General features: G+C 41.9%; 1 protein-coding gene across 1 annotated transcript in view; it reads right to left on the reverse strand.

Annotated features, from left to right (window-relative positions):
* Positions 1-1,043: 1,043 nt before the first annotated feature.
* PARP9 (poly(ADP-ribose) polymerase family member 9) overlaps positions 1,044-19,727 on the reverse strand; it is a 32,652-nt gene continuing 13,968 nt past the window's right edge. The window contains exons 7-11 of the mRNA XM_060010758.1: positions 17,348-17,411; positions 14,222-14,587; positions 10,328-10,464; positions 9,540-9,714; positions 1,044-1,915 (exon numbers count right to left, since the gene is read on the reverse strand). Of these exons, the coding sequence (XP_059866741.1) occupies positions 1,545-1,915; positions 9,540-9,714; positions 10,328-10,464; positions 14,222-14,587; positions 17,348-17,411 (1,113 nt within the window). The 3' untranslated portion in view covers positions 1,044-1,544. The remainder of the gene's footprint in view (positions 1,916-9,539; positions 9,715-10,327; positions 10,465-14,221; positions 14,588-17,347; positions 17,412-19,727) is intronic.

Below are 19,727 nucleotides of genomic sequence, written 5' to 3' on the forward strand. Positions count from 1 at the left end.
TTTTGACATCTCTATTAAACATATGCTAGATCTTTCAAATCAGTCCTCTCACCCTCAGCTCTGTACCACAGCCTCATGCACAGGCGTGTGAACACCTCAGCCCTCATGTCCAAGCTCCATCCTTGAAAACACTCCATGGCCATTCTTGATGCAGACTGTGGCATAGTCTACCCTTGGGAGAGAGACCCAAGGAAGAGTCCTGGAAGTAGACTTGAAGCTGTGTAGGCGGGAAGTTAGAGTTCCAGGTACCTAGTGGGTGGCTTAGAAGTGAGGTGCGCAGGTTCCAAATGGACACATTCTCTTGACCTTGTGCATTCCTCACCTTGTGGAGATGGGCATGGCCAGAGGAAGGTTGAGAGTGAGACCCTCTCAAACCAGAAGTCCAAGGCGGGACTCCTCTTGCCCATATTCAAGGGCAGTAACATATGAGACAATAAACATGCTTCTTTTAAGATGAAGAATGCTGGCTAAGGTAAGATGAGGAGGAGGAAGTATTCTAGACAAGAGGTTGAGGATGTGAAGGTCAGGGAAGTTTGGAAGTATAGAGAGATATTGATTTCAGAATAGGAAAGAGATGCATGCTGAGATTAGCTGGCCACTACATTGCAGAAATCTGAAGTCAAATATGGCCACAGTCACAGTAGATTCAGCCTTTTTAAGAGCTCGCTGCACAGAATACTCTTCCAACTGTGTTCCCAATGTGCTGCGTTCCTAATTTGCCTATCTTAAAAATTCTTCAGGTCTCAACTTGAGTTTCACTTTTTTTTAAAAGGACTTCCTCCCAACCCCAGATTAATTTATGCTTCTCCTCCTTAAATTTTTCCAAAGAATCTGTAATTCCTCTTTTGTTATACCGAGTCACACTTGTTAAGTTGTCCATAGCTGCCTTTCTGATTATTTCGGCTGAAAGCTTTAGGAAGACATTTGTCTTGTCCAGCATCGTAGCCCCAGCACCAAGAAAGTGACTGAAATACATACATCTGGTGACCAAGATCTATTTGGTGAATTAATAATTTAGCCTCATGGTGCCTGAGTGGCATTACTTGAAATAGCTGAATCCAAAAGGGGTAGCAGTAGAATATTGGCCGTCTGGTGTCCTTCCACTGCAAATAAGTTCATTTTACACATAATTTTCAGAGCCAGTTACTTTGACAAAGGTGATTTATTTTGATATATAAAGCACTTTATAAGATTCTCTGGAAAATCTAAAATCATCTTGCCGTCTTAATATGTTACACTATCATCATTTTACAAAATAAAAGGATTGGATTATATACTGGAAAATCTCTTCACTACATGTAAAACATTTTTGCTATTGCCTATGGTAAAGAAGATAAAAGGACAACTTGAAGGAGAGGGAGAGGTCCTAAGAGTGTTTTAGTTGTTATCTACCCACCCCAACCCCAAGAGAGGAAGACAAAGATGAAGGCGCTAAGATGATAGTTTATTTGACATATTCAAACCACTCTTTGAGTCACTGATGGTCATTATTTGGTTAGTTCCTCCAAAGGAAGGTCATACCTGTTGTTAAAATGATGTGGAGGTTAATCAACAGAGCTGCCACTTGAGAGTTTCCTCCAAGGCTGCTGTGGAGACAGCATCATTTGTCCTGAGTAATCCTGTACATGACTTTGGATGCAAGTCCACAAATACTGGGGCACAGCCTGTGTGTCACTAAAAACGACAAAGGTTTCAGGGCTGGAAACATTGTCAACCACACTGTCATGGCAGTCTACGGCTCCAGGATGCAATGGTGGGGGAACAATATTAAACTGATGACCCTTGCAGAAGGAGCCTGTGAGTACTTCGGCCTCAAACACATAGATCAGCTTATCTGTGGCGGATGTTTTCTTGATCTGGTGTGCTATGTTTTTGAGGTTCTTGGTGAAGTATATTCCAGCTCCATATTTTGGGTCTGATAAGAGAAAAAAAAATTAAAGATTATTATGATCTGACAAATCACATTGCCTATTTGGGTACTAAAATGTATTCACTCCCTAGTCCTCCAAATAATCACCACTTCCTGCTCTCAAGTCCCTGTGTCTGTAGCAAAGACACCCAAAGTTGTTCACTTGTGGCAAATTAACACTAATATCACGAAAATAATGATAGCTTACATCTTAATATACCATTAGAGTTTATAGAGGAGTCTATGATTTACAAAGCATTTTTACATTGATTATCTTCAATTAATACGTGATTTGGGTAGGATCTCCATATAGCATGAAAAATCTGAGGTTCAGTGAGAGTATGACTTAAGTCAACTTACCAGCCGAGCAGCTAATAAAGACAGCATAATGTAGGGAAGGTTCTGTTTCTATTAGAACATGGCCTGACTTCTACAAGCTGAAAATAAGGATATGTCTAGAACTCTTGAGAATAGAGCTAGTGAAAAAAGCATGTAAGAAAGGCAAAGTGTCTTCCAAATTCATGGACAGCATTACACGAAAAATATGTCAAAATAAGGGGAATGCTGAGCATATGAAGTAACGTTAGTGTGCATGCTACATTGTTCAGGAGGAGACACTCTGGATTTTGGGGACACAGACATCTGGTTACTAGAGGAATATTCTCTACTGTGGGGCAGGGATAGGTGTGGTAATACCAACCTCAAATAGGAGGCAAAGATGAGACTTGGTTCCTCATCTACTGGCGCTTAGTCTAGGGATTTTTCCCTGTTCCAAAAGCTAATCCAAATAGATGAATCTCTAACTGAGGGATGTCAGTATTGACCAGACAGATGGAAGGAGCATTTGGAGGGTTCTAGCAGCTTCCCTGGTGTCCCTGAAATCACTCCATATAATCATTCACCTGCCCCATTAGTTCTGGCCCTTGAGACACACCCCAGTGAGGAACAGAAACCTCTCTAGATCTGAGGCTTGAAGTCACTTTACTGGGTATGAGCAAGTGTCCTGGGCCTGGACACAATGCAGGGCACTAAAACTCTGCCCGTCTGTTAGACAGCATGGCTGAATATTAGAGAAAGAAAAGGTGTGTCCAGCTCCCTGAACCTCAGCCACAGTTGGAGGCCGACCCCGTCACATCCCAACCCCTCAGCCTGACTTCAGACCAAGCCCTGAGGCAGTTACTGAATGAACCCTGTCACAGAAAGACTCCTAAGGCTGGACTGAGCCTAGAACAGTCTGGGCTCTGGTCCATGTCCTCCCCTCCCTACACCCCAGCCCACAGTGGCCTGTAAACTGGGAACTCTGCATCCATACACATAGACAGGTCCTGGTTTCAGGGTGGCATCAGTGGGGCCATGGACACTGAGAATGGCTATCAGGCTTGGGGCCAGTCCCAGAGCAGGTCAGTGGGGTGCAGGGAACCACTGAGAAGCAGCATGAAGGCTGGGGCCAACAGAAATAGGCAGTGATCACCCAGAGCATGAGCCTAGCAAAATAGCCCACAGAGAATTTCTACACGCTTTTGATCTAGGTCCATGCTCACCAGGAAGTTTTCCATTCATCAGGCATCCTTAATACTGTGATACAAGGAGGATGTGCCCTATTCCAACCCCTGGAATATATGCCACACTGATATATATGCTTGTCATCTGTCTTCTCTTCTCTGGAATATTAAGAACTCTCAGGAAGCTGAGGGCCAAACTCTGGTCCTCAAGATAATAATCCCTGCTTAATGCCCTCTTTACCCCTATTAGAGGGGGAAAAAAATGAAAACTTCTTTGAAGCCATATTCTCTCTCCCTCCTTCCCTTCCATTCTTCCCTCTCTCTTTCTTTACATTTACTTGGGACATAACCAAACACTGTTTCAGGTTCTAGAGCAGCACTGAACAATAGAAGTATAATGGAGGGCTTCCCTGGTGGCGCAGTGGTTGAGAGTCTGCCTGCCGATGCAGGGGACACGGGTTTGTGCCCGGGTCCGGGAGGATCCCACATGCCGTGGAGCGGCTGGGCCCGTGAGCCATGGCTGCTGAGCCTGTGCGTCCGGAGCCTGTGCTCCGCAAGGGGAGAGGCCACAACAGTGAGAGGCCCGCGTACCGCAAAAAAAAAAAAAAAAAAAAAAAAAAAAAAAAAAAAAGAAATGTAATGGAAGCCACATATGTAATTTTAAATTTTCTACTCGCTGCATTAAAAAAGGTAAAATTAATAATACATTTTTAACCTATTATATCTAAAATGTTATCATTTCAACATGTAATCAACATAAAAATTACTGAGATATCTTACATTCTTTTCTTTGGCAGTGGTCTGTAAAATCCAGTCTGTATTTGATACTTACAGCACATCTCAATTCAGATTAACCACATTTTAAGTGCTCAATATCCACATGTGGCCAGTGGCTACCACGACGGACTTGAGCTTCAAAAGTGGCTAAGACATGTTCACAAAGAGAACTCCCCACATGTAAACAGATAAAATACAGTACAATTTTATGTGGCAAGAACATATTTTGAGATAAAATTCAAAGATTTCTTTTTTGGGGGTTTCTTCTTGCTCCTCGTTCCTCTACCCATTGAGTTCTTGCTACTTATCACTTCAGAGGCAAAAAGAATAAAATTTAGAACAAACTCAATTGAATATACATATATATGATATATACATGTATGTATACATAAATGACAAAATTATTTTTAATCAAGCAGAGAATATAGTCACAAAAGTCTGGCTTTCAGAGTTAGGTTTTCTGAGAGAGAAAAAGGAGTTTTTTTGAACCAAAAGGCTAAAAGCCTGAAGGATTTAGAGCATGGAGTTTATACCATATATGAGAGAGGAAAGAATACAAGATATTCTAAAGCAGTTTTCTTATTTCAAGATAAAAGTTTTGGGCTTCCCTGGTGGCGCAGTGGTTAAGAATCCGCCTGCCAATGCAGGGGACACAGGTTCAAGCCCTGGTCTGGGAAGATCCCACATTCTGTGGAGCAACTAAGACTGTGCACCACAACTACTGAGCCTGTGCTCCAGAGCCCACGAGCCACAACTACTGAGCCCACGTGCCACAACTACTGAAGCCCGCACGCCTAGAGCCCGTGCTCCGCAACAAGAGAAGCCACCGCAATGAGAAGCCTGCGCGCCACAACAAAGAGTAGCCCCTGCTCGCTGCAACTAGAGAAAGCCTGCACGCAGCAACAAAGACCCAACTCAGCCAAAACTAAATAAATAAATAAGTTAATTTAAAAAAGAAAGATAAAAGTTTTTCCTTCTACCTGGTAGTAAGAGAAGAATCAGAGAGGACATGACTAGAACTCTTGGGGACTCTGAGAACTTGCTCACTTTACTGCCTCACTCCCTTGAAAGAGCCCTGGGAGCCAAGATGGAGCAGGATAATAGAAATCTCAGAGAAACTGGGGGAACTTCCACAGCAGAAGGGACCATTGCCTGACCCCGCTGAGTGCAGCCCCTCACCCAGCCTGGCACTTGAGTGGAAAGTAGCAATGGCTGGGAAGATGTCCAGAACAGGTGAGGACAGCCCCCCGCAAGAGCCCGCATTTCAGCTTGGAGGATGAGCACACTCAAAAGTTTCCTGTGCTGCAGGAGGCGCACAGACCTGGCCGGGAAACGATTTCCCCCGGCATGAAAAACAGAGCAGCCTGTGTAGACACTACTTAAGAGCAAAGGGCATTGGAAATTTAAGTCTGGGAAGGTGCTAATGACCAAAGCCCAGGGTGGCTTACCTACCAGAGGACACTGGGGGCAGAAGACAGATGGGGGGCCATAAGCTAGACCACCCTCCCCACAATGCCTGCCCACCATCTAGAGCAATCTCAAGGATATTAGGAGAAGAAAGGGCAAAGCCTTGCAGGAACTGAGTTTAAACACCAAATGGGGACTTCCCTGGTGGTCCAGCAGCTAAGACTCCGGGCTCCCAATGCAGGGGGCCTGGGTTCAATCCCTGGTCAGGGAACTAGATCCCACATGCCACAACTAAGAGTTCGCATGCTGCAACTAAAAGATCCCACATGCCGCAACTAAGACTGGATGCAGCTAAATAAATAAATAAATAAATATTTTTAAAAAACCAACCCAAATGGACTAAGAAAACTCTGAAAATGACTGAGTTCATCCTGAACTGTCAAGATGGAGTTTTCCATATCTGTGGACATGGGCGCATGAAAGCTAAAGTTCAGTTATAGAACCATAAAGAAAACAAGTCCCACACCTGAGATGTGTGGAACTGTAAATTTTTGTACTTGTTAGATTTACAGATGTAACAAAGCAATGAAGGAAGTACAGGAGCACACAGGGAAGCAACTTGCTGGGCCTGCAGGAGCTGCAGAAGGTGTCAAACAGGAGATGCCATTTGGACTATATCTTGAAGAAGGAAGAGGAGTTCGCAGGACTAGAAAGAGTGAGGACAGAAGGCATTCCACATGGAAAGGCACAGAGGCATGAAAGCATACAGCACGTATTTAGGAAGCTCTAAGAAGTTCACAGCTAGTGTGTTGAGGAATATAGTAAGCGATAAGCTGGTGAAATAACGTGGGTCCAAGGCCTTAAATGCTCTGCTAAGGAGTTCGGGTTTTTTACCTTGTAGGCAACTAAAAATGTAGATGTTAAACGGGCGTGTAATTTTTTAGCATGCTAATTCTGGTAGCAGAGTAAAGGACAGGTCAGATGGTTTTGAGGCAAGGAAAGGACCAGGTAATGGTCTAGGCTTAGGGGAAGATGAACTAAAGCAGTAGGAACAGAGAGGTAAGTCTGGACTGAGAATTTTATTGAGAATCACTAGAACTGCATGACTGCCTCAATATGAGAGTGAGAGAAAGGAAGGAATGGAGGATGATAAAGTTTCCAGCCTAGGAGACCTGGTAGATGGATGGGGGTATTAGCCAGTTTAGGGAGTATGGGGGGTGGGGTGGGGGGAGCCCCTTTCTTAAGGAAAAGTATGGCCAAGAAAAGCGTTCAGTTTGAGGTGGCTATGGGACATCTAGGTAGAGATGTCCAAAAGACAGAAATATGGGCCTGTGGGTCCGGAGAAACGTAGGGGGTTAGAGTTACAAATTTGCAAGTCATCACCATAGAGGTAGGAGTTGAAGTCATGGGAATAGGTATAATCACGCAGGGGGACATTGTAGAGGAAAAAGAGCGAAGGTTCCTTCAGAACTCCAGAAAATACCAATATTTAAAAAAAGGACAACAGATGGACTCACTAGATTATAAATTATAAGGGCAGGAACTCTATTTTGTTTCACTGTTGTATCCCTCCCACCTAGCAAAGGGCCTGACTCTTAGAATGGTTTTCAATAAATACTTATGGAATGAATGAATGAATCCAATAAAGAAACTGCAAGCAGGCACATTCTTGCTGCATTCATCCAAGTCTTACAAGCAAGAGATGAATTCAGAATAGAACTGGCTAGAATGCAAGATAGAAAAAAATAAATAAAGCTTTGTTAATAGAAGCCCCCTCTACCAGCACGTGGCATCTAAGTTTACTGAGAGTCCCATAATTTGGAACCATGCAGGTGTGAAAAAGCCAGGAGCCTTTACACTCCAAATGAAAACTAGGTTAAAAAAAATGAGTTTGCTCAGTGGTGACAAAACTGATGTCTCCAGGGTTTCTCAGGCACGTTCAGTTAAACGTTCTCACCAGACACATTGGCACAGGTCACATTATGAGTATTATCTCCCCACTGAGTCTGAATTGCCTGAATTCCCTCAAGACAGTAGCTGCTAAGCGAATGGCTAGGGAAGTGGGCGGAGCACAGAGGCCAGTAGGTAAAAGACCAGAATCTTGAGGCTTAAAGACTAGATGGAGACAAGATATTTGGCTGGGTTAAAAAGACACAAACTTGACCAGAAACAAACAGGCCTCATGCTGCTTAGTTTTTAAAGGAATCGTATGGTTGAAAAAAACTACAAGTCCAGCTATCAGTAGCCTGGGAGCATTCTAGATCCCTAGGGCAATCCATAGACCCCTGGTAGGCAGTTCACCTAGAAATGACCAAGGGCGGCAATACGTAAGGAAGATTTTTCCCAGAGTGCAAAACAAAGGTCTTACTCCACTCCCAGAATAGAATACTATACCGGTCCAGCAGCACGTGGTTAGTGGTATAGACCAGTGACTTGTGTGTTTTCCTTTCTCCCCTTTCGAACTGGGAGTTCTTATTGCGGTTTTCCTGCTCCCTCGCATATCGTTGTGTAATGAATGTATTAGGAAAATTACCTTGCCTTTAAGCTTTAAGAAAGTACTGTCTGGACTTGAGGCTGATGATAAGCTAAGATGAGACTTTGTGACAGTCTTCCTTGGGAGGATGGTGTGTGTCTTAGCTACTTGGGGAAGAAACATGTGCACAGATGTTGGGTAGGCAATTAGCAGTGTCTACCACAGAAATGAAAAGAGGGCACTCGCCGGATTTGAAAAATATGAGGATTGTGATGTTCTTAGAGTAGTTTAAGTCGAAATAGGAGGGGCAGGGGTGGAGTGCAGAGATGCCAGTTACAATGGGTTTAGGAGCAAATGGAAGTCGTGAATTTTTAAGATTTTGCCAGTGAAAGGATCATACTGATCATCGCTTTCCTGGTTACACTCCAAGACTTCTTGGTGGGGATTCATTTATCAATTTTTACCCCCAGGTGAAAAATTGTTCAGGTCCAATTTTTACCCTGGGTACTGCTTATGTTTTCTCTGGGGCAAAGAGATCATTTCCAGACCCCTTGCTTTCCAGAAATCAAGCCTTGGAGTAGGCTCTGCAGCAAGGATCATGCTATGTATTTGAAAGGTGAAGATCAAAAGCGACATATTTAATGGACCAGGCAAAATCAAGCTGCCTCGCTAGTATCCTCCATGATGATTACTAAACTTCTTAGCTTCTTATGGAGAGATTTAAAAGAGAAAATATAGCAGTAAAGTATGAAATATTTTTGTACAGCTGAGACATAGAAGCAACTACACGTAGAACCCCCATAACTAAGGTGATGCCTAATTCATTCGCTGGCAGCTACTGGAAATGAAGAGGATGGAAGAGAAAAGACCAGGGCTTCCCTGGTGGCGCAGTGGTTGAGAGTCTGCCTGCCGATGCAGGGGACACGGGTTCGTGCCCTGGTCCGGGAAGATCCCACATGCCGCGGAGCGGCTGGGCCCTTGAGCCATGGCCGCTGAGCCTGCGCGTCCCGAGCCTGTGCTCCGCAACGGGAGAGGCCACAACAGTGAGAGGCCCACGTACCGCAAAAAAAAAAAAAAAAGAGAAAGAACCAACTTTATTATATTCAGGAAAATGCTCTTTTAATTAAGGGAGGAAGATTGTTTGGTAGTGTTGATAATAATTTCGTTGAGATAAGAAAAAAAAAAAGCTCCAGGGTGCTCTCTGCAGATAGGACACAAACACAGAAAGGGGAAAACAGTGAACTGTAGCTCTTACTGCAAACACTTTCATCAACATAAAAGCCACCAGCCACAGTATACGTGAAGGAAAAATTTTAAATATGACCCTTTCCAAATAACTTTACCACTAAATCCCAGCTGTAAATGACCCCCTTACCAAAGCAACAAATGCTGTTAGTGGTGAGTCATCTGCTGATGTCTGCTCACCAATTCCCGCATAGAGTAACCCCGATTATGAGGGACTGACACCTACCGCAGGGCACGGAGTACATTCTGTGAAAGCCGACTCTGCATACCATTTTGCAGAACTGGTGTGGGACTTGCTGAAACAACCTGTGGCTCACAGGTTTCCCATGGGTTCTCTCTTCCATCATTTTCTTCCTTCTCTGGAAGGCAGCCATGAGAAGTGCATTGTCTACCTTCTCCACCTACAGCCCAAGGAAATGAAAAACTGAAAAAGAAACTGGAGAACTGCTACTTAAATTGCCTGCTACTCTGCTTCAAGAATAAAGGCACTTATGTGCATATTACTTTGCATGTGATTTGCTTTTCACATAAAGTTGCTAAGAGTCTCTCCTGACCCCAACCCTCTCCTATTTTGACTTCTATCTCTTCAAAATTCCCTGTCCCTCTTCGATAAAAATTCCCTGAGCAATCACTATGTGATAGCTGGTAATGAAATGGTCAACTGCAGACACAGTCTTTGCCCTGTTAAAGCTCATAGTTTAGTGAGAGCTAAAAATAGGTAAATAATTATAAGTGTGATAAATGCTATTGCGTTTCTTTTATTTTGCTTCAAGACAGGCAGATAGCTTATCTCTGAGTCTTGGTCTATGCTTCCGTACATCCTGACATCATTTCTACCACTTGATTCCAATTATACCTCTCATACCTGCCCATCCCTGCCCTCCTTTCAGACTAATTCCTAGGATTCCAGGTCATTGAGCAGCTAGCTTAGAGACATTAGCAGGGGAGTTCTTCTTTTGGCTGTAGCATCAAGTGAGAGCAGATAAGTCAAATTCTTCCCTTAATTAAGTATACCTTTATAACCCACAAACCACAGTCTTCAAACTGTTTCTTTTGATCCTGAATTTCTCGAGTTGAAATCTTCAGGCATTTCAAAAATGCATTTTCCTTCATTGGATTCTGGTTTTCTGGTTGCTGATCAGTCTGCTGCCCTGAAAATGGGTAACATAAAACTTTGTCTCAGTGCTCTGTGAGAGGGAAAGGTTTGTAAGGAAATTAAATGAGGGAATTCCCTGGCGGTCCAGTGGTTAGGACTCAGTGCTTTCACTGCCGGGGCCTGGGTTCGATCCCTGGTCGCGGAACTAAGATCCTGCAAGCCGTGCCACGTGGCCAAATAAGTAAATAAATAAATAAACAGAAATTAAATGAAACAAATTATAAAAACTTGGAGGAATATATAAGCAGTTTAACTTGTATGCCTCATATGTTTAGGACATGCAAGGACAGCTATAATACCATGAGAAGTCATAGGATAAAATAGGGGGTTAATAAATCTGTCCTCAGGACTTCCTTGGTGGTCCAGTGGTTAAGACTTCACACTTCCACTGCAGGGGGCTCAGGTTTGATCCCTGGTCCAGGAAGTTCCAGATGCCGCGGGGTGCGGGTAAATAAATAAATAAATAAAATAATCGAGCTCAAGAAAAAAGTTACATCCCATGGGAGGCAGAATCTCCCACAGAATAAATAAATAAATAAATAAATTTGTCCTCAGATGATTTGGATTATGAAGCTGAGGGGATAAGAGAAAAAAGAGCATTAATATATACTCCCCCCATCAATGCTGTAATGATGATATATAGTTGTATTGCTAATAGGAAATGTTTGTATTTCTAGCCAGGATGCCAATCAACAAAAAACATAAGCATAAGAAAATGTTAAGGGGTGATGGAAAATGGTATGACATTTATGTAATACTTCAAAGTTTTCGAAACAGTTTTGTATCTCTACCTCATTTGGGTATTACAAACCACCACTGAAATAATTAACACAGTTTTACAAATAGGGAAATTGAAACTCAGAGAAGTTAAGTGACTTGCTCAATATCACAAAGTTAATAAGTACAGATCCAAGATTATAAACCTGGCTTTCACCAGTGCTTTCTGTAAGGGGCAAGGCAGAATATTTAGTATATATGTTATTCATAGGCCACCCAACCAAGAAGAACAAAATTTGGAGATTAATAGTTTGTGGTGTCATGTCTTTCCTCCCTTCCTTCCTTTTCCCTCTTTTTCTTCCTTCTTTCCTTCCTTAACTTCTTTCCTACTTTACATTCAAGGGACAACCTTTTATTGCCCAAAGGAGCTCCTTCCTGGACTAAATACACAGATGGACATATGAAAACACCAAAAAAGGCTTCTTTTCTTTCAGTTTACTTTCCATTTGACTTAAGACCAAGTATAATAAAATGACCTAATCCCTAGCACATTATCTAATTGAGTGGGCTCAATTTAACCACAAAAAGCAGATGATAAATTCAGAGAAACTTATAGAGGGCCAAGCTGTAAATCCAGAAAGCAGGAAAGCAGGAGGAACATAACTCCATAGCAGAGGAACACCAAAGCCAAGACATTTCAAAGAGACTGTAAATTAAATCTGGAGAGCAATAGCTCACATTTATAAAGTATAGTATTAGAGTTCAGTTCTCTTGAGTTCAGCAAACATTTACTGAGCTCCTATTACATGCCAGGCACTGAGCTGGGCACCGGAAACTCAAAGATCCACGAAGTCCTGCCATCAGAAACACTCACCAGGAAGGATTAAAAGAGAACCATAAAAGAGGAGCATATGCCTAACTTCTATTATTTAAAACATACTGTTCTGGTGGATAGCTGATGCTCCCTGTAGTAATAACTCATTTGAAAATTACCCATTTTGGGTTTGCCCAGTGGCGCAGTGGTTGAGAGTCTGCCTGCCGATGCAGGGGATGCGGGTTCGTGCCCCGGTCCGGGAAGATCCCACATGCCGCAGAGCGGCTGGGCCCGTGAACCATGGCCGCAGAGCCCGCGCGTCCGGAGCCTGTGCTCCGCAACGGGAGAGGCCACAACAGTGAGAGGCCCGCGTACCGCAAAAAAAAAAAAAAAATTATTCATTTTGTTAATGTAGATCTTAACCTGATTAAGAGGGGGTGAGTCTCTATGAACCTCTGAAACGCTGCTGTAGAATAATATGCTTAGTCATCAACTGCCAAAAAATGCCACCTTGCAGCAGAGCAAGGGACTTAACATGACTAAATTGCCAACAGCTAGGAGAATGGGCCAACTTTACGAATGCAGTTAAAGTAATGCCACAAGCATTACAGGACATCAGTGTTATTTTCTACCTTGTTCTCTTGAGAAGTGTCAATGTCAGTTTAAACGCCCACATTCACTATGTTTTAAGAGCTAAGTAGAAATCATAATCTTGGGTCTCATTCTTAAGTATTGTTTTTGTCCATGTTTTTTGACATTGGGTTTTCTGTGGACTATGGATACAACATTTATTGCAAACTCCCACTCACTTCGACCATATCTGCCTGAACTATTTTTACAAACACATGGTGAAAATAAGACGTTCTCTGAAGTTTTACATCTGAATTTTTGCACTAAAGTCACTTTCCATGTTACATCCAGTGATCTTTCTAAAATACAAGTCTGACCTTGTCTTTGCTTAAAATCATTCAAGGCTCTCCATTTGTTTCAAGAAAAACTCTGAATACTTTCATGTGATTTATAAAGTCTTGCATAACCTAGGCCCAGCTATGGTCTGATTTCTTGAAAGTTTCTTTCTTTGCCTTACTAACTCCTACCTATTCTTCACTTCTCCATTTGTGACACATCCCCTGCGAAGCTTTCCCCTTACCTCCCAAGTCTGGGTTAGGTGCCTCACCTAGTTGTTTCCAGAGCACTTTCACCTTCCTGTTCATAACTAACCTGCTTACCTCTCAGTTTCCCCAGTTAGATTTTTTTTTTTTTTTTTTTTTTGCGGTACGCGGGCTTCTCACTGTTGTGGCCTCTCCCGTTGCGGAACACAGGCTCCAGACGCGCAGGCTCAGTGGCCATGGCTCAAGGACCCAGCCGCTCCGCGGCATGTGGGATCTTCCCGGACCGGGGCACGAACCCACGTCCCCTGCATCGGCAGGCGGACTCTCAACCACTGCGCCACCAGGGAAGCCCCCCAGTTAGATTTTGAGTGGGAACAATGTTCATCTTATCACTGTATCCCAAGCACCTAGCACAATGCTTCACATAACACGGATGCAATACACATTAGTTGAATAAATGAAAGAAATAAGCCTCAATTTCCCAAGACAGTATTTTCAATGGTATGATCTCTCAATTAGCTCTAGGGCTAAGTTGAAAGGATCTCTCCAGACCCAAATTCCCACAGTCATCCCGATGGGTTTTGCCCCATTGAATGAGTGATACTTGAGTGGACCTCACAGTACCAATGAAATTTACTCTGGTGGGAAGGCTCAAAGTAATTTTAGGGCTCCTAACGCTGTCAGCAATAAATAATTGCAATAAAACTCTATTAAAGAAATGAATTAAGTAAGTGGAATGTGTCTGCATTTGAATGCTCCATCTGCAGAATTAGGGATGTACTTTTTTTCCCTAGAGCCTGGTCTTGGGTTATCCTGGGCTTTCCTCATAATTGCCTCTTAGGCAATCCATGTCATCATCAGTAAACCCAATCGTGTGTGTGTTTGTGTGTGTGTGTGTGTGTGTGTGTGTGTGTGTGTGTTCATTTACTAATAATTAACCCTGCTGGTAGAAAGAGCCAAAAAACGGTTATAAAAGTTATGGCCTAACAGACCCAGCATGGTTTGCTCTCTCTCCTCTTCCATTCTATCTCTCACTCACTTACACACATGCACGCTCACGCCCAAAAGTTGGAAGGGCTGACTTTCCAACTTAATTGAAAGTTACTCACCTGACAAGCTCCAAAGGATGCGCTCCTTTTTTCTTGCCATTTCCTCTTGAACTTCACACAGCATTAGTTCAATGTTCATAACTGCCTTAAAGAGGTCAGCCTGGGCTCCTTTAATCTCTAACTGTGCTTTTCCCGGGCTGATCATCTCTGAGATAGAGACACATGAGGTTTTCTGAAGCTCAGACAAATAGTCATGTTTCTTTTTCCCGAGGTAGAGGATATGCATATCCTCAATGATGTGGTAGTCCTGGAGGGTCAGTATCCTCTGGATCCACGCTTGGGCCTCATCTATCTTTTCCTGATCGGATCCCATCAGATTGAAGACAGGAAATCTATTTTCTCTCTTCTCTCTGGTCCCCTGGGGGACTGAAAACACTATCATAAGCAACCACAGAAGGCAGGTGGGTTTTAAACCAGTACAGAACAAAACACCATAGCCACTGTTTGCCCTGAGCATCCTTAGCAGTAGCAGCCTCAATTAAGTACCTACCTCTGAGAGCTTTGCTGGGTACAAAGAAAATCTAAATGTATAGTTTACAGTCTCCTTGGGGACACAGAGTTTAGCTTATCATGTCTTGCCCCTGCTGTGTTGCATTTGTCAATTTACAGATGAGTTCACCTTGTAATCTCATCCTGGATGCTAACCAACTATTATTTCTTGCTGAATGGGATTTTCCCTAAACTCTTGTTACCACCAGGTTTAAAATCAAATATCTCTGAAAGCCATAGATAAAGCCAATTTTTGAAAAATTGGAAATTATCATAGTATAATGAAACAAAGAAATACCCATAATTTCACTACCTGGGATTCCTTTTTATGTCTTATCTGTATATGACAGGACATTTTGCACCTCCACAACCAACATTTGGAGTTTAGTGCTGCTAAACAATGGAATATTACAGCAATGAAAAGGAGTGAACTTTAACTATACGGATAAATCTCAGAAACATACTTTGAGGGGAAAAAGTAAGTTGAACACTTAATATTTCTAGGCATTATTCTAAGTGCTTTACATGTATTATTTTATTCAATTCTCACAATCCTATGAAATACGTACTATTAGTAGGACCCATATTACAAATGAGGAAACTGATTCAGAAAGTTACTAAGTAACATGCCCATAGTAATAGGACTTGTAAGTGGTGGCCAGGGAGCTGGTAGGTGTGTGGGCAACCTGACTCCAGTGCTCATACAATTCTGCTTCCCAGTGAGTGATCTCAGGACAGTAGTGGTCATTAGCATCTTTTCCCCTGATTATAGCAGTTGGGTGGTACCAGGAGCTATGAAAAAGTACCAGGACATACCTAAAAGTAGGAGGGGGAGAATGGCCTCCCTCTGGTAACAATAAAAGCCAAAGTTTTAGACAACAGTAAAAAGTGACAGAGATTCTTATATTGATGACATACTTTTTAAAAAAACGCTTGTTCTGCCTGGGAGCTTATATTATTTTTAGGAGAAAATAAAAACAATGCATGGTGATATTTCATTTATCCATCATTATTAGGAAAGAAGAGTTGTTCTTCTAGGTAACTAAATTATTGAAATCACTCAAGGAGTCTCTTCTAGCACCAAAACATAATTCACTCTAACTATTTATTAGTTAAATACTTATAATAGAAACATACTTCCCTGCCTTCCTAAATAGTTTAACTTTTCCTTAATAATCTGAGATCATCGTCATTAATCATTATTAATGTCTGTTACTGTCCTGTACTATAATTCCTTTATCGATGTCCTCAAAAATTACTGAAGTAAATGGCAACGCCTGGCCCCATTTTTCAGATTAATGATATAGGGACATTTGTATGTTCCTCTTGCATATTATCCTCTCCTAAAACTCCTCTTATCTAACTTCCCTAGAGTCACTGTGGTTTCCCAAACATGCAGTGCATTTGTTTGCTTCTGTGAGTTTTCTTCACTTTGGGTGCCCTACCCCCACCAACTCTGGCCATTGAAAATCTTGCCATCCTCAAAGCCCAACTTAGAACCATCTTGTCCATGAAGCCATTCTTGCTCCCTTCCAGTCAAAGGGCATCTCTCCCTCTTCTAGGCCAGCTTGGGAGTCTGTCCATCCTCTCATTCATTATTTATCCCCTGGCATTTGTTTAATGCTTCGTAATTTACAGAACATTTTTACATAATCTCCAGTTATCCTCACAACAATCTCTCATTATCACCATTTTACAGATAGATAAATAGGTTCATAAGAGGTGCAGTCACAGGCCAGAGCTCTTCAAGTTCCCTCTTCTTCATTTCCAACACTGCTGGACACTGAATGTCCAAAAGTGAACTCTTCTAATAAAGGGTATAAGCAAATCATTTCGACCCTAATAGAAAATAGCCTAATAGTTTCTATTGCTGGTTGAATGTCTGGTGTTCTTAACATCTATAGAACACTGTGGATTAAAAGACTATTTCAGAAGTACACATCCTAGTTGTCATGACACAGTTCCATCTCAGTCCACTCAAACTCCTCTACAGGAATGGAGTTATAAGACAAAGTTAATCCTTCTCCAACAACTACCAGGATTGGTTTAATCCAGTGATCCCCAGACCTGGTTCTGCAGCGAAACTGACCAGGAAGCATTGAAAAATATACATGTTTGGCCCAGACCCAAAGTTCCTGAATCAGAATCTGTAGAGTTGGGCCATACATATTTTTGTTTGTTTGTTTGTTTTAAAGTTTCCATCACAATCCCAATGATTACTCAGGTTTGGGTAGCATTGGTTTAATCCACTTATTATTATCTGGTATTACTTAGATGTATTTTCTATGATTACTAATAAGTAACCCCATTTAGATGGCACTCCATTCAAATCAGAAAGCGTAACTGGCTTAGTAAGCTTATGGAAAAAAAAAAAATAGACATCTATTTGTGAACGAACTACCCACACTGTGGATTACCTACTTCAACTTAGCTTCTCTCTGTTCATATCATGAAACTAGACTGAGCAAAAACAGAATCATGGTCAGGTATAGAGCACATTGGTATCCAGGCAGGAGCACAATGAAACATGTTTGGCTTATTTATTCATCTTCTCCCCTCCATTAGTTCGGATGATCAAGAATAAAATGAGCCTATGATGGTAGACTCTATTTCTAGATCCGTGAGTTTCTTACTCACCACCAGGGTAATTGTTGAGACCCTGCAGCTTCAACTTATTCTTTTCCATTTCAGTGCTGAAAACCTACGAGAAGCAAAACAGAGACGAGAGTCCTAAGTGGGGCTTTTAGCCACTGTCATCAAAATCCCTCTCTCTGCCTACACTCACATACTTGACCTCATCCACTCTTTCATCCCCCATTTCCACTGCCACAAATCTAAAGCAGCCTTTAGGAAAGTCCTCGGGAACAGCAAGTGCGGCACTGCACTCTATTAGAACATGTAGGGGAAACAAGTATAGGAAAAATGGAAAAGAAAAAACAAACAAAAACACCTTAAAATCTGGCATACAAAAAAGGAGAATGTACATCCCAAGGCAAAATATCATTTCTTCATTTATTCATTCATTCATAGATATTAATGCCTTGCTAATTGCACATTAGGCACTGAACTAAAGCTGTGGATATGTCACTGAAGAAGACAGAGGAAGATGCTCTTGTAATCAATAAAACAAATTCATTTTAAAAAGTGATACGCACACCATGCTTTGTTTGTAGATTAAATAAATGATCAATTCCTGTAAAGTGCTTATAATTGTACCCAGCATATTATAACTATTCAATATGTTAGCTATTGTTATAATTATTAGTATGGGACAGTCTACACACAAAGATTTATGTATATTGCCAGGTAGATCGTTTAACATAGTATCTATTTGAAAAAACTCATCTCTCCTAGGGTTTGGAACCACCATGCCCAGGGTCTTCCTTGTTTAAAGTTGATGCAATTGGCAGTAATTCTTCATTGAAAAAGATGGTAAATAACGTAGTAAAGACTACATTTTTCATTGCATCTGAACTTTAATAATGAAGTTTCTTAATCTGTAGTACTTTTTCTTCATAAATTATATTTGCAGCTGCTATTTACAGAGCAAAAAAGCCCTCAATCTTACCATGCTTATTTAGTACCTGGAGAGGTCATAACAAGGAGGGACTTCCCTGCCCTTCAAAACAAATGACATAACATTATCTGCTGATAAACAGACTAATAACAGCTGCCAAACACAACATGGATAAAAATCAGTTCTCTTACAAAGTCACTTCAAAGTCAGTGTGTGTCGCAGGGTTAGAAATCATTTAGGCAAAGCTTTTGAACTGAATGTGAAAGAAAACTGTAACTTAATCAGTATCAATAACATAGAGGGTGTGGATAACAAGCAGACAGGCTGCAAGTAGTTTGGAAAAGTAGATCCAAAGGACAAGAATTTGGCAGTTTTTCCAGCTCTGTCCACGAATGACTAACACCTCATGTGAGGAATGTGTTCCTAGTAAGGAGTTCCTTTTTCTGAGACGTGATGTCTGGCACAAGGTAGATATGCAATACATATTTGTTAAATAACCAAATGAATGACTGTTCATGGCCTTTTACAGATACTCAGTGGCACCCAGGACCCTTATCATCATGAAATACGAGTGAACACAGTATTTCAGTCAGCTGGGGAGTTATTTACTCATTGTCATCCATGAACTGGAAATTCATGAGTGTGTGAACATCAATATCGCTTTATTGTGAGCTCAGTATGGGTTGGTCTTCCTGAGTCAGGTCCACTCTAGATGCCTGACAAATCCATTTTCTGGAATGTAGGGACCTTGCCGAGGTAATGCCCCCTGTGAAGAACTGTGTAAGTTGCCCTCTGATCTTTCTGAACATACACCCCTCATTGAAAGACTTATTTAGGAAGAAAAGATGTGCTTAGCAGAAGACCAGAGGTGTACACATATGTGTACGTGCACGTCATACCCCCACATGGATATAATGTAGTGTTAACATTGAAAAAAGCCTGAAGGAATGGTCAATGTTCAGGGTATAACATAAGTTACTTTGTAAGATAATCTTCTCCTTTGAGTTACAAAACTGAAAGCTGTATCATCTTTCAAGTTATTTTTTCTGTGGTTTTGCTTAGTGGTTCAGAACACAGGCTTTGGGGTCAGACCAACAGACACAGGTTGGTATCTTGGCTCAGCCACTGGATTGGTGAGTACATATTAACCTCTGGTCCCATTTGTAAAATGGAGATGACAATAGTGGCTTCATCATGGGACTGAGGGGAGAATGAAGAGAGACAGCTTCTTCTTGGCACAGTATCTGGCTGATGCAACTCATGGCAACTACTGTTATTATTAGCCCCTGGGGGAGCCCTCAGACTGTGGTTGATCTTTTCTGTATTGTTGAACCGCCATTTACATTTCTGTTTGTATGTTGAAGAGAATGAGAGCCTTCTTTTCTAGTTGTGGTTCATTCCTCTTACAGGGATGTGGTGCTTTATGGACAGTCCAGAGATGTACTCAGGGCACCTATCTGGGCCCAGTAACAGTCCTCTGCTGGGGGCGGGGGGAGGACT

Source organism: Delphinus delphis, chromosome 4 (genome assembly GCF_949987515.2).
Source record: "Delphinus delphis chromosome 4, mDelDel1.2, whole genome shotgun sequence".
In the NCBI taxonomy this organism is placed as follows: domain Eukaryota; kingdom Metazoa; phylum Chordata; class Mammalia; order Artiodactyla; family Delphinidae; genus Delphinus; species Delphinus delphis.